The sequence below is a fragment of the Nicotiana tabacum genome, chromosome 11, assembly GCF_000715075.1.
Source record: "Nicotiana tabacum cultivar K326 chromosome 11, ASM71507v2, whole genome shotgun sequence".
Lineage (NCBI taxonomy): Eukaryota > Viridiplantae > Streptophyta > Magnoliopsida > Solanales > Solanaceae > Nicotiana > Nicotiana tabacum.
Window position 1 is genome coordinate 162,136,016 of NC_134090.1, and position 15,576 is coordinate 162,151,591.

General features: G+C 34.3%; 2 protein-coding genes across 10 annotated transcripts; both read right to left on the minus strand.

Annotated features, from left to right (window-relative positions):
• Positions 1–909: 909 nt before the first annotated feature.
• On the minus strand, positions 910–1,794 carry LOC142166103 (uncharacterized). Its single transcript, XM_075224521.1, has one exon. The coding sequence runs from the start codon at positions 1,792–1,794 to the stop codon at positions 910–912; it is 885 nt and encodes a 294-aa protein (XP_075080622.1).
• A 1,938-nt stretch (positions 1,795–3,732) lies between these two features.
• Positions 3,733–15,062, minus strand: LOC107793245 (putative late blight resistance protein homolog R1A-3). Of its 9 annotated transcripts, none has more exons than XM_075225660.1 (9): positions 14,669–15,062; positions 13,835–13,927; positions 12,585–12,677; positions 11,053–11,174; positions 6,576–10,310; positions 6,280–6,476; positions 5,943–6,144; positions 3,963–4,281; positions 3,733–3,817 (listed from the first exon to the last, which is right to left on the minus strand). In XM_075225660.1, exons 4-5 carry the CDS (start codon positions 11,110–11,112, stop codon positions 6,597–6,599), a joined length of 3,774 nt encoding a protein of 1,257 aa, XP_075081761.1. In that variant the 5' UTR covers positions 11,113–11,174; positions 12,585–12,677; positions 13,835–13,927; positions 14,669–15,062; the 3' UTR covers positions 3,733–3,817; positions 3,963–4,281; positions 5,943–6,144; positions 6,280–6,476; positions 6,576–6,596. The 9 variants fall into 9 exon arrangements, with proteins under 9 accessions (XP_075081761.1, XP_075081762.1, XP_075081758.1 ...); XM_075225661.1 differs by having other exon boundaries at positions 3,963–4,212; positions 5,943–6,147; XM_075225657.1 differs by having other exon boundaries at positions 3,963–4,259; positions 5,943–6,147.
• Positions 15,063–15,576: the final 514 nt, after the last annotated feature.

Here is a 15,576-nt window from a genome sequence, read left to right on the forward strand (position 1 = left end):
TCTTTTTCAGTAATATAAGGAACAATGAAAGACCTCGAAATTTCTATTTTATTATCCATGTTTGTTTTTTCTTTTCCATTTCCAATTAGCATCAAATATTCACAGAAAGAGGGATCAGTTTTGGCACGCATATTCTCTGATAATCGTAGTTTTTCAAGTTCGTTCCATATTTCGGAGTTCAATATGCTTTCCTGAATGAAATCTTCCTTTTTTCCAATTCGAACCACGGGAAGTGTTTGTCTAAAATCCCCTCCAAACACAACAACTTTTCAAAAGAAAAGCACATTTGTGTTCATTACATCTTTCAAGAGAGAATCTAAAGCTTCAATCATGTTCTTTTTAGCCATTGATACTTCATCCCACACAATCAATTTTGCATCACGAATCAAAGATGTCAGTGAGCTTTGCTTGCTAATATTGCAAGAAAAATTTTCATCAATATTAATCGGAAATTTAAAACGTGAATGAACTGTTCGTCCTCCTGGAAGGATCGAAGCTGCAACTCCAGAAGTTGTTGTTGCTAATGCTACAAATCCTTTAGATCTCACAGTTGCTAATAAGGCACAGTATAAAAAACGTCTTACCACTTCCTCCAGGACCATCAATAAAAAATGCTCCTGATTCATTGGCAAATACTCTTTGCAAGATTATGTTGTATGCTATTTTTTGTTCTGTATTTAATTTTCTATGTAACAACAAATCTTCGTTACTCACGACGATATTTCTTTCGAAATATGCTTCATTTGCCATTTTCGAAGATGTAATATTTTTTGAAACAAGATTGAACTCATTAATATCACGACTCATAGAATGTAGTATATCATTAATGTGATTTAGAACAGCGAGGTGGATATCTTTTGCCGTTATATTGGCTAGGATTTTAAAATCTTCGGACATGGAATCTTCAAACTATTCCCACAATTCTCTTGGATTGGCAGGGCTGCAGTATACTAATATTGTAGCAAATAAACGTCTTAAACTATAAGGCATTTGATAACATGCAGCCTCTAACAAACATCCAATCAAGTTGTTGTCATAGTGTAACAACCCTCTTTTTTCTGCAGATTCTCTAAATGTGTCGCAGCATATTCCATTTACCATTAGAAGATCTTTGTATGATTTTGGTGCTTTCACATTCATTAGTAATAATCTAAGGTAATATCTTTCTCCCTCTATTGGATGACATGTTACTACCCGGCCAATAACGTGACCTTGTTGTCGTCGAGTCCACATTTTATAGGTAGATGACCATACGAAGTGTTGTGGAAAATCTTTATACAGTAATTTAAGCTCTTTAGCATCTTTGTTTGTTTCATTCATCAAAAAGAATTCTGTCAACATCGTCTTCTTAATCATAGGATTTTTTATGATACTATCTATTGTGTCGGTTTTTTTAAAAGAGACAAATTGTAGTCCATCAAGATGTAATGGGAGGTGATAAACACTCGGAGTCATTTCACTAATATGAAACGCAAATAAGCGCCACATAGCTTCTGGAGGTGACACCCATCTAGCAGATTGATACTCTTTTATCTCATCTATTTGTATATTTGTGTTATCTTCGTGTAAGTCAAATGATATCTTATCATGTCCTTTGCAGATATATTTGTATATATATTTCACAACTTTAGTGTCGGAGCAAACCTCTACATTTATATGGCAATTGTATTTACATAGCAGATAGGGGTTGTAGGGAACAACCCATGAGTTATCAAGAAATTGTTTTCTAACTTTAACAGATTTACCAGTATTTCGTCTTCTATAAATTGGGTATGAGTTCTTTCCTTTCGTCATCTCATCAGCGAAGCTCTTGGGGTACTTAAATTTGCACTCATTTCTTTTCATACATAAATTTGTAGGATTTAAATGACCACAAGGCCCATGCATCATGTGTTTAACGACAAGCTTATGTAAGTAAGAGTATGTATCAGGGTCAGGCAGCTCAGCACAAACAAATTTGTCATAAGCCTCGGGCGTTAATAATTAGTAATCATCAATAAGTATAACAAGAAAATGGGCATGTGGAAGACCGCATTTTTGAAATTCTATATTGTACATAAAGGCTGCAACTTTTCCAAATATGTTTCTTTTTGATATATCTGTTTTCATCTCTTCTACCTTTACTCTAAATACTCGACTAATTAAATCAGGCCTATTTTGAGTTTCGTCTGTTGGGAGCAAATGTTCCTTTATTTCAAGCCAAGAGGGATTACATGTTATGGTCAGAAATATATCAGGCTCTCCAAAATGCTGCACTAACGCGATAGAATCCATATAACATTGACGCATATCTCTTGGACCACCCGTAAAACTTGTTGGAAGAAAGTTTTGTTTTCCTATCTTAGAAGCTTCTCTTTCGCCAAGTCTCACGATATCTAAAAGTCCTTGTAGTACATCAATCCGAAATAAATCTTGGTTAAATGAGGCAAAATCTAATCTCTAAGTTTCTACTTTTATGAATTCATCAACTGAATATTGTTGAAATAATCTACCAGAATGTAAAACTCCGTTTTCCTCATTATCTCTCATCTGGAATTTGTAACAGTAGTATTCACGACAAGAAACATTATTTCTTTTTCGTTTCCCCTTTTGCAGAACATCTGCTTCCATATCAAGTAATCCATCAATAGAACACATGTTAGAGACACTCGGAAGCTGCTCGGTCTCATAATAAGCTCGATTTCTCAATTTATTTCTAGGTTGTTCGATTTTGGAATACCGCAGTGCCAGCCGTTTTGACCATAAGGAAATAAAGTGGATATTGCAAAGGATCATAGCAACCATAATAGTAATTTACTAATTGGCTTTTGTTACTGTGAGTATAAATTCGAACATGGGGTGCAGAACTATTATTGCTTGTTTCTTGTTCCAGCCATAATGCTGCTATTTCTGACACAGTTGGCAGGTTATATACTCGTTGATCTAAGCCAGAGCCACATCTTAATGCAATATAAAAGTTTGATAATTCTGGAATATGTATTAGAGATTTCAAGAAGATACAATAAGGATTTATCTTTAGTATGTTCATTAGTTTCTCAACAATCGATTGTCGAAGTATATCCGACGAAGCCATTCGATTTAATATTTCTGCATTCTCATCGTAAAAATACAACTGTAAATTTCTTGGTTGCCGATTTGTTGGAATTAAATCATTTATAAAGTGATACATTTGACCTTGTACTCTAAATGTATAAATTCCTTGGTTTCTTTTTGCTAGTACTTTGTCATAGTTCACTCCAAGGGAAGCAAATGCAAACATATTATTGTATAATCTAAGGTAGGTACGGAAGTGTTCAGATTCTTCGGTACTGCCTAAATATAAACTCAAGAGTTCATTAGGCATTTCATGTGACGTCAACTTAACTGAACCATTGCTACAACAAAATGTTGGCGGCTCATATTCAAATCTTTTTGCTCCACAATATTTACAGTCTGGTACAATTTTTAAAATGGTTGCATCAGTGGGTAGTTCTCTAATGTTCCAGTTCCAACTTTTTATTTTTGATTTAGAACCTGTGTATATTAGTTGCAACAATATATCCTATGAGTGTTATAAGATTAAATTGAGATAAACCTAAATTAAATTGAGACAAACCTTTGTTTATGACAGTAGATGTCTCTACATGATGTCGGTCACAGGGTGCACCAGAGGTCGAACCTAACATACAAATAATTCTAATTAATATATTAAAAGGGAGTACAGTCAAGCTGTAAAAACATATTTTCACTCACTTACCATGTTCAAAAACGGAGAAGTGATCAGTAATATTTTTTCCCTTGTGACAATCAACTACTGCCCCTACAACTGAAGATATACCTGCTAATATGCAAATCCAAATGTGTTTAGTAAGAGCAAATTGTATTTAAGTACGATCACGACGAAAAACACATATATACATGCATATATTTCTGTCTACAAAAGATGTGTCTTTTGCTCGAATAAATCTTTTTTGGTTTCTAACCTTTCTCAGCAACGCATGGTGCGTCGACTATTGTCAGAGGTTTTTCTGTATGCAGCTCAAACCCAGCAGCTTGTTTCGTATATTCAAGCAGCGCAGTCGAATCGTTTTTTAATTCAAGTTTTTTTGATCGGCAGTGCGTTAAAAGCAATTCTTTTTTATCAACCGATAACTGCTTGTATAGATCACGTCTCCTACGGTTAATTTTAGAGACGGTTTCTGTTGAGTACTGTTGCTTCCTTTTCTGAACAAGCTGACGGTAAATGCTTTTCAACAGTCGACATTTGCAGTTCAAGCAATCTATAAAATTTTAACATCAAATCTGCAGTAACAACGATTTCTATATATGAAAGGTTCTACAAACAGATATAGAGAGTTACAGTTCAAAGTATGTATTTGTTACTCTAGGCAAATAAGATGACGACCAAAATAAAGAATTCAATAGTGGTAATGCTGGAAAGCAAACGAATTAATACTATAATTGTTTCTTATTATAGAATTAGTTTTTGTACATGGCAGAAACTTTGAACATTGACTATGGTTTTAGTGTACAATAGAAACAAGAGCACAATGATAGACGAGGCTTCTTAATATTTATTGGTAACTTATACAAAAAATAGTCAAATTGCTAAACGTATTAAAGCTTTTACACCACTGGAAGAAATACAAATTATTTTCAAATTTTAAATAGTTTTAAGTTGATTAGAGCAAACTATTGAAAACATGAAAACGAATTTCTGTCATAGTTGCACTATTAGTTGCCTCAAGAGAGTGAAAAGAAGAAACTTCATTCTTTCTCATTTTCTTTCGTAAACTTTTCAACTGCTAACTCAGGAATTAACTTTTAACAATTATGCCAAAAAATAGGCTGAACTTAGAACAAAGATTGTTTATTCTTGCACACGATTATAGCCCAGCTCAGAAACCTTGCAACAAAATAAACTTATAGAAGAAAGATAAATATTTGAGGCACACTCATGTTTTGACATATATTCTAAAAAAGAAAACAACTTATTCTATGAAGAAAAACGGAAGAAGTATTGTTCTTGCTATCACTAAAAATCATTACTAAATGGTTTCACATACAGAACTGAAAATAACATATTATTCAAAGCAACAGTAGAGAAAAGCATATAAAAAGATTTAGATGTTTAATCAGTCCAAAATTTCTCAAAAAGCATAATCAATAAAACCAAAAATTGACTAATTAACATACGACATTGTGCTAGCCCTGGAAAACCCCAAAAAACAAGCACCAATGAGATTGATAAAAATCAACATTGAAGAGGAAGGTACAGATATTTTCCATAAAATCGAAAGTAGCGACCAAATTGCTATCAAAACAGCAAAGAGCTTACAATAATTCAAAACAAACTCATAGATTACAGTGATAACAAATTCATCACTCACTTGAAAGTTGAAACAAAGAAGAAATCAGTGGGAAAAGATGTATTTTATTAGAGCATCTGCTGAACTACAGGTAAATTGTCTAAAACATGCTGCCAAACCCTTTTTATTCTAAAATTTAATTGTCAAAAGCACAAATCTTTTTAAAAGGAATTATCATTATGCTATGAGGTTTTAAAGTATAAAACTTCATTATTACATAAATCAAACGCAGCAGAAAACCAAAAGGAAAATATATGGAATCTAATTAGTATGAACTAAACTCACCCCGGAAGCACAATTCATTGAAGAATTTTTTCAAACATTTAGAGAACAAAAGCCTTGGCATGTTAAATTTCTATACGCAGAAGCCTAATTCTTCAAGAAACACAAATTTCTAACATGCCATCAAAGATGAAAGAAGCACAAGATGAGGACCAACATACACACCGGAAAATAACAGTGGAGCGAGGAAAAATCATTGAAGTGCAATTAGCAACAATAACAGTGAGAGAAAGCAGAGATTGCAAGGAGGTGTTCAGAGAGAGGGAAACTTTCAGATAGTGTTATGACTGAAAATACGAACCGGTCACTTACCCGGATATAAAAAATGGAAGTGCACGCGTTGAGCCACCAACAGAGAAACCAAGCGCCGATCATAATCTAGGCGGCTACTTTGCTGCTGTCAGTGTTAGGGTGCCTGCAGCTGTTCTAAGAGAAATTAAAGACTAAACCTGAAATGACCAGAATAACCTCTAGCGGCAAGCACACATGACGACCTCGAGCTGCTTCTCCCGCTCTTCTATATAAGTAGAAATAGAAAAGAAAAGAATATATGTTACTTTTAAGAAGGAAATAGAACAAATTTGGGATATATATAAGATACTACTTTGTTTCTAGGATAATTTTGCTGTCCCTTAACAGCTTTACTCACCAAAAAAAAGAAGAAGAAATTGAACAGAAATCCGAGTCACAAATGACAATCAGTTTTTTGGCCACAATGGAATAAAAGAAATGGAAAGGAAACAGCTGGAATAAGACATTAGAAGTCTGAGTATGATCCATCATTTGAAGCCTTTACAGGTTGATGTGTTGGCCAAAGTAAATTGTATGGAAACCTTTATATGCGCTCTGCAAACAAGATTGTAGAGGTTAAAGTAATTGGAAAAAATACACTGAAAAGGAACTTAATTAATGTATGAAGAAGATAGTAAATTCGTATATACTCACAGAGATTTGTGCATATAAGGACTACTTTAACTCAAGCTTGTCTTTTCCCGTCATTTCTGAAACATATTCCTTAATCCTTAGGGCTGAATCTTCGAGTTGAGGGTTGCTATCCAGTGCGATGGACTTCAATGAAGGAATATCCCCAAAACTGTCTGGGATCTCTGTAAGCTCAGTACAGTGTCGTAATTGTAGTTCTTCCAGCACAGGAAACGATTCCTCCCCAACCTGCCATTCAGAAAAAGACACCCATGCCAACTTTAGCGATTTGAGACTGTGGAAGGTGACTTCCTCAGCGTTCCATTCTTTACCCTGGATGGTTAAGCTGTGTAAACACAGTTTTTGAAGGTTGGGTAATCTCGCAATTCTTGATAGCGAATCGGATGTCAGATCAAACCGTCTTAGCTCCAATTTTTTCAAGCTCAAAGGAAAGTGAAAATCCCACTGATGTGCATTGTGCCACTTGACGCTAAAATATGCAGAAACTTCTTCAAGTTCATTAAGGACATCCAATCTTGGAAAACAAATTTCCTCGTCTATTGCATCTGATCTGAAATTCCTTGGTATGGTAATGCTGAATTTAAGGTTTCGAAGATTGGGAAACCTTTTGAATATCTCCTTTCTGTCTTCCAAACAGAAAATGGCGGGCTTATGTAATATTCTCAAATTCTCTAACTTCAACTCTTCTTCTAACACTGTTGGTTTGTCGATGGTCGGTTCAAAGAGAAAAAATTTATTCATGCTCACATGTCGTAGCTTTGGAAGACTCCAAATACTAGGTGATATTACCATTAATGATCGACCATTATCCACCACCAGAGTTTCCAGATTCAAGAGGTTTGCAAATGATGGAGGGAAAGCTCTTGCCTCTGTTCGAATGTTTAAGCACCTCAAATGAACAAGCATGCCTATTTCATTCAGCGTAGAATCTGTCAAAGTTATGTGGAGCAGCTCCAACCGTGTAAGAAGCCTCAAGTGTCTTAGGTGACAGTTTTCGGGAAGCTTGTTGGGCATCCCATATTCATCCATGTCTACCTTCAAAGAGAGGAGGTGTTTAACATAAGGATTTTTCTTTTCTGGGCTGAACAGGACAAAACTTTCTTCTGAATGATCATAATGAATGATCATTCCCCGTGGCATCAGATCTGAAAAAGAGGATGGATCCCTTGATCTTACAAAGCCTAGCAAATTTTTCTTTTCAGCTTTTCTCGAACAAAAATCATGCACGAGATCATGAATTTTGATACTCCGGTCACTGATACCTCTCTCATTGAAAAGTATTACCAAGCTACTAGAAATTAACTCATCAACATAAGACTCAGATACTTCTTCCACACTCTTTATGTCATTTTGTTCCGCAAACCCTTCGGCACTCCATAAGTCATTCAATTGAGAGATTTGAATATTTGTGTCCTTTGGGTAGCTTGCGAGGTAGAGCAAGCATGGCTTTAGGTGATCCAATAAATGGTCATAACTTAACTCTATAACCTCCATCACCTCCCCTTCATTCTTAAAGGATTTCAAATTATTTAAAACTTCCAGCCACAAATCCTCTTTCTTTTCCATCTTCGCAATGATTCCACCAATCAGATCAAGTGCCAAAGGAAGACCATCACACTTTAGGGCTATTTCTTCTCCAACATCCCTTAGTTCATCAGGGCAGCTTTCTTCTCCGAATACCTTTTTCTCTAATAACTCCCAACTTTCTTCTTGTCTTAGCAATCGAAGGTTAAGAGGATCACTATGACGTTTTCCATGCAAAGCCACTTTCTTTTCTCGACTTGTTAAAATAATTCTACTTCCTTTCTGAAAATCATGAAAAGGCATTGTTAGCTCATCCCATGCTTTAGTATCCCACAAGTCATCCAAAACAATAAGGTATCTCCTACTATGCAGCGTTTTTCGAAGCTCATCATAAACATCAAAATCCTCGGTAAATTCCGCATCTAAACCAGTGACTTGATTAAAAAATTTATGCAACACCTTTTTGCTGTCATACTCTTGGTCGACTGTACACCATGCACGAATATCAAAATGACTAGTAACTGACTTATCATTGAATACTTTGTACGCAAGAGTAGTTTTACCTGCACCAGGCATGCCAATGATCGAAATAACATCTAGCTCTGCTAGTCGATTGGTAAGCTGTGAAATTAACAGGTTTTTCTCCTCCTCAAAGCCTACAATTATTTGCCCAACTTGCTTTTTTGATGGCTTTCTTTCAACTTGTTTATTGGGAGAGTTTACAACAATAAGACTCATGTTTTCCTGTACCTCTTTCTTGATAAGCTTGATCTTTTCAACGGTATCAGGTAGTAAGAAAATAAGGTGCAAGAGACCATGATCTCTGACAAGAATTGAATTGATGACATGTTCTGCCTCATATGCCACATCTAGAACACGAGTCCAAAGATCCCTATTCAATTCTTGCTCAACATTCCCAAAGAACAATCTTATGAACTGTAGGTATTCTTTCATCAACCCAATTTCTTCCTTAATCAAAGCAATTGCATAAGCATTGGAATTGAGCAAACCATTTAAGTTTATGAGTAGAAGATTCATGAAGAGTGATCCATCACTATTGGGGAAGCAAAGTTGTTGTGAGTCTACAGGGGCTTTCAAGAAAACATATTTGAGATCTTCCTTCAGGAATTCAATATTTCCCCGTAAATCTAGACTTGTATAACTTGTTTCATTCGTATTCTCTTCATTCCTTGAGTTCTCTTCTGTGTTGCGAACCAGAATGGATACCTCCCTAGTAAGAGTTGCAACACGTGACAAGAATACAAACAGTTTGTCGTGATGAATAATGTCTTTGGGCAAATCTGTGAGAATAATCAATAGAAACTCTATCATGACATAAATGTTTTGAGCTGAAGTGCTAAGAGTAATAACATTTACCCTATGCTCTTGTAGATGAATCAGATATTCTCTAAGAATGTCGGGAGAGGCTTCTAAGAGCTGCTTCTTGAAGTGTCCAACTTCTGCTGATTTTGAAGCTTTCAAATTTGTACAACATATGTGCATAACCTCCAGTTGAACAGGAACAATCTCCAGAAGCAGATGAGCTAGCTTGACTTGAGGGACGTCAGCTATCATTTTAAAATGATAAGCCAAAAAGGCAAAACAGAAGTGTTTTACTCTCTCAGCCATAAGTTGAAACTGAGACAAGACATATTCAATTGTCTCATACTCAATGTAATTATTTACTTTTAGCCCATGGAAATCTCTTAAATTACCACATACATTCTGAAGAACCTCATATTCAGTCTTTAATGGGCAAATCAACTTAGCAAACAACTTGGATTGATCATGGAGATACACGAGGAGGGCGTCCAAAAGTACGACCAACTGATCCTCAGTCATAGATACGACCAACTGATCCTCAGTCATAGTGGCACTTGGTTCAGAATTATGATATGAGCTGAGACAACTTACCATATTTTCCAGGAGGCAAGTAGGGACATCATCCGTCAATTTACGCAGCATGTCATCTCCATTCTGATGAAAAAGTGACTGAACCAGACCATGAAACTCATATAACATGCAAGATTTTTCGGCATCCAAACCACCGGGAATGAAATAAAAAAGCTGAAAAAATGATGACATAAACTTCAGCAGCATTGTCAGATTTTCATTTTCATCTATGTCAAGAGCAATTTGATCTCGTCGATTCTTTAGCCTCTCTATAAAATCCAACAGATTGTCAATGTCCTTGTGAAATACAGCAGATGTCATCTGCCAAAAGACCAAATGTGTATCATATTTTCAATGCCACATATTCACCATGATAAATTTTACTTTAAATTAACTGGCAATACTGGAGAAGCTAAATGTTTATCCTGTAGTTATAGCTTATATCACAAAGCAAGCATGTTAAAGAAATATGGTTTACTTTGTACACCTTCCATTCCAATTTGATTGGACACGGAGCTTAAGAAAGAAATGAAGGGTTTTACAATTTCTGGTCCTCAACAAGCCATAATATTTGTGTGGCTATAATTCTTTTAAAATTTGTGATGTTAAACATGTCAGAGTATTTGTGTGGCTATAGAAGCTTCTCGGGTAGAATTGGAAGTTTAAGTTAAGTTGTTTCCAAATTTAGAAAGAGGTCATTATTTTTGGAAGGAACCAAAAAGGAAATAGGTTCACATAAACTTGAATGGAGGGAATATATATTATTTACTCAAAATAAGGGTGAACCAAGTTCAACTGAAAGAAAAAAAAGTTTTTCCAATTTATCTTTCTGAACCTTACTACATATGAGTAAGAACAATTATTAATTAAATATTCCAGATATCAATCGAATAACTATTTTACGCCTTAGAAAGTAAATATAAAGAAAATACCATGATCAGATTATGAACTTTTGAACAACAATTTCCAAAAGATATGAATAACATTATAGTGTCTTGAGGATTACTTGGATAGTCATCCAACTCATATTAGTTTTAATACATATAAATATTGTATGGCATACCAATGAGTTGTTTGCTTCCCCTTTCTCTCTTTCTCCTTCATTTTCTTTTCCTTTTTCCATGTATGTAATTCTCGCTAAGTAACTTTTCCTTCCCTTCCTCTAAAGTTCTCGAGATCTGATGTCTGAAAAGTACATAAACATTTACTAAGAGAAAGAAGTAGAAGAAAGAACACAAGAATCTGAAAGAAGAAGCATAAAGCATATAGCAGATGACAGTTTACTGCACATATAGCCAGACACCTCAAGCAAAAAAAGGTGGATTGACCATAAATCTCCCAACCCAGTTATCAAAATAATATGGAGTTATCTACTGAAAAAAGTCTCTTCCTTTTATCTTTCCTAAGCCGAGAGTCTTTCGGAAACAGTCTTTCTGCCTTCTTGAAGGTATGGGTAAGGTCTGTTGTTGTTGTTGTATCTACTGAACAAAGAGGATGGGCTACAAAAACAATGGAAGTACTGTACTTCAGCTTGAGCCTATGGTTGTCAAGTTGATTGCAGTAGGTTGTTGCTAATTTTGCTAATATTTCAGCATATAAAAGATTTTCATCTTGAGTTAGTTGGTATGTATCAAGAAAATAATTTATTCATCTTAATTTCTAAATCCTCGAAATATTGATCAAGGTCAAACATCGAATGGTATCGGTGGAGCAATTATTTTGATGAATAATAACTTTCTGTGCAACTAGACCCTAACACCAGAAATGTCAATCATAATCACACAAATGTCTGGACACGAAATCATACACATATTATCCCACATAACTATTAATTTTTAAAAGAAGTTTATAAGATTATAAACTTATTTCCAGCTCTTGGATATAAGAATGACCTTTGATTATATTGAACAAATATAGCTACCACAAATAGAGACAAAATCAACAATTTTTTAGCATCAGAGACATAATTAAATTAATAACCCCGTGTACATGAAGAGAATCCATAAACACATAGTCTGAACAAGAATAATTAAAATATGATGCAATGAATATTTTTTTCAACTGTGTATTTTTACTTTTTCCGATATATATATTTATATAGAGCTCCATAATTTAGAGCTATATATAAATTATAGCCAAAATAATAAAAATCAAATCTTTTAGATGTCTTGACTATTTATTTCAACTATATAAATCTTTATTTTTCAGGTCAAATTCAAAAAACAATAACTAAAACTTTATTATTTTTAGCCAAATAAAAAATTAGCTTAAATAATGTAGTTCTAGCCAAGTTTTATTATAAATATTATTCGAAAAAGATTATCTAAAAAAATAACACATTTCAAAAGTTATAAAATATATTTTATTTTTCAAAAAATGTTACATGGACAGGAAAATCCGTCAATTACTCACTACAGAAGAGCATTTCAACATCTTATGTCATTGTGTTGCTAATTAAGGCCAAATCTATCGAAAATATAACAAAACGATCTCATTTTGCAAAACAAAACAGAAGATCAAATCGCAGCAAACAGATCCGTAAAATCCCAATCAAAACACAAAACAGATGAAGCATAAGGCAAATAAGAAACAAACCTGAGCAGCTTTGTAGGCAGTGAGAGCTCTCAGAAACCTCCAAATTATGTTCAGCACCAGTCTTGAACTCGGCCAAATATCGGGGGTAACTTCCTTTGAATATTTAAAACACTAATTAGAACCACCAGACGGAATAAGAGAGTACAATAAATCAAGCTGCACTGGAAATAGAAGACAGAAAGCACCAGAAAGAAGGAAATAAGAGATTTCCAACATATAATCATACCTTAAATTTCAGTAAACCAACGAAGATTAAGCTGTTAGAACCTCTTGTTCGAGAAATAGGTGAAGAAAGTAAGAATTGGGATTCAGAACGAAAGAAAGATATATGAGAGTAGTTGAAGTATTTGGCTGAAGACAACACCAATAGAAAGAAGAATCATATACAGATTGAGAATTCCAAGATAAAATTATAATTCATTGACTTGAAGTCTTTTTTAATACCCATTAACCTCTTAGTCTTTGTAATCAATTATGAAAATAATATACCTGTCCCTTGTTTTGAGAGCTGGCCTGTAATATTATATGCTTCACCTGTCTTGTTTTGAGAGCTGGCTTATAATATTATATTCTTGATATTTGTTTAAACATTTAACATCAAATCACCAGCAAAACCTTTTAACTACTTCAATAGTTATATAGATGTCAATCAGTAGAATCAAATTAACTTCAACAAGACTTATCTCTAACTATTTATTACATACATGAACAGAAAACTTGTGTTTCATTTTTCACCTAATGATGAGATATATGTAGAATGGAATTATTTTACATTTTTCTAGATCTACAAATCAAATCAAACCAACATAGAGTTGATTTTTCAATATTGATATTCTTTTCGATATTCTCGATTTTTTCCCAATCACAGCATGTTGACGTGAAGTTCCTAATATAGATTGAGAAATAGATGAAGAGTGGGGAAAAAAGTAAGCGCTGGACTTCAGAAAGATCTGTGAGTGAGTTGTAGTAATTGGCTAAAGACAACATAAAAGCCCACCAATAGACAGGAAAATAAAATAGAGATTTTTAATTCTAAGATTAAAATACAGTTCATTGACTTCAGAAGTCTTTTTAATAACCATTACTAACATCTTAGTCATTGTAATCAATTGTGAAAATTATATACACCTCTCTAACCTGTAATATTATATACTCAACTTGAAAAGCCACCAACAGAAATGTATTATTTCAAATGAGTTTGATTTTAAACTAAATAAAATCGAGTTCACAAATTATACATTGAGTCTGACCTTTTTAGGTTTCTCATCTTGTCAATTTTCTCAAATAGCATTTATCCTTTCCAGCAACAATGAAGCAGCTTTAAAAAACAGCAGATACATTATCTACATTCAAAATTAGGCATTAGCAACATTATATCAGCTTTAAAAACCAGCAATTACAGCACAAGCAGCGAATTTCAGAACAATGGCATTTAACCAGCTTAAAATACCTGCAATGACAACATTAGTTTCAGCAAGCAGTATACCGAAACAGCACCATCAAAAATGTTTAGAGAATGTTCACAATTAGCACCATATTTACTAGGGTAGCCCGGTGCACTAAGCTCTTGCTATGCGCGGGTCCGGGGAAGGTCTGGACCACACAAGGGTCTATTGTGCGCAACCTTATATTTACAAAAAAAAATAATGCAGAATACACCAGAAATACATATCCCAACCCAACCCTTAATTTGATCCCTGGTGTAAATAAGAGGAAGGAGGATGTATTCAACTTTGAATCCAACAGTTAAATCGACATTAACCAGAGGAGCAGTTAATTTAAAAGCACTTACGACATTTCTAAATTTTAGTTATATCCTTTCAAACATTTGTTTCCTAAAACCAATATTAAAATGCCTTAGATTGGAAATACAATTGTTTTTTTTAAAAAAAAAAAACAGAATCCAAATTAGCTTTTATCAAAACAAAACCTGAAACCAAATTCAGACACACCCTACATTTGGAATACAACCGACGTTGAAGTTCATCTGAGCCTTTATTCTGAATTCATTTTAAATGAAAGGCCTTAAGAAATATTAAGAAGTTAAAATGGATAAATTAAAGAGCCTCCTTGAATTCAAATACCTTGGTCAAAACAGCTGTTATTGCAGCAGTGATATAAGGCAGATTCTCCACCTAGTTTCTGAGGAAAAAACAAGAATATTGCGCTGGTTGGCTATTCGAGTTTATGTTCTGACAAGTACTGACATCGTAAAGCATTAGCTTATGTTGACCTAGAACTTGTTCTCCACATCAAGCCTGATATTTTTTTTTCTGATAAGGTAAGATTTATCAAGCCTGATATAGTAACTTGGAAATAGAGCCAAATAAAACAAATTACATCTACTCAGATTGTGCATTTCCTCTAATTCATACTGCTTCCCGATTTAAGCTACTGACGAGATATTCATTCCTAGACTCATATTGGAAATATAGTCAAGCAGTGTCAATTGATGGATATGGAAAATTTACCACTGGAGTGATATCAAAAATTATTGGAACATTCACATTATTAGGCCCAAAATATCCAATCTAACCTGTACTTTGTGTTGAGTTTTTTTTGTTTAAGATGAAATAGTCTTAAAATTAGAGTGAATGGGAAATGGGATTTGGATTCGGATTTGGTCAAATGATCGATCGATTGATTAATTTTTTGGACCAAATTTATTTGTTAATAGTGAATATTAACGTGATATAATCCGTGTTTGTAACAGATGTTTTCCAATCCATGTATTGTGTTGCAAAACTAAGCAATAAGCAGCCTAGTGCACCTCCCACAATGGTGCAAGTGCTCCTCCCACCAAGCAAGTGTACATTCCACCATGGAAGTGCTTCCTCCATGATAGCCTAGTGCTTGTTGCACCATGGAGGGGGCGGATTTCTCTCAAATAACTGCTATAAATAGAGCATAAGTTGGAGAGAAAGAAGAACACATCGGAAAAAACACTCTGTATACATCGGAAAAAACACTCTGTATACACTTAATATACACT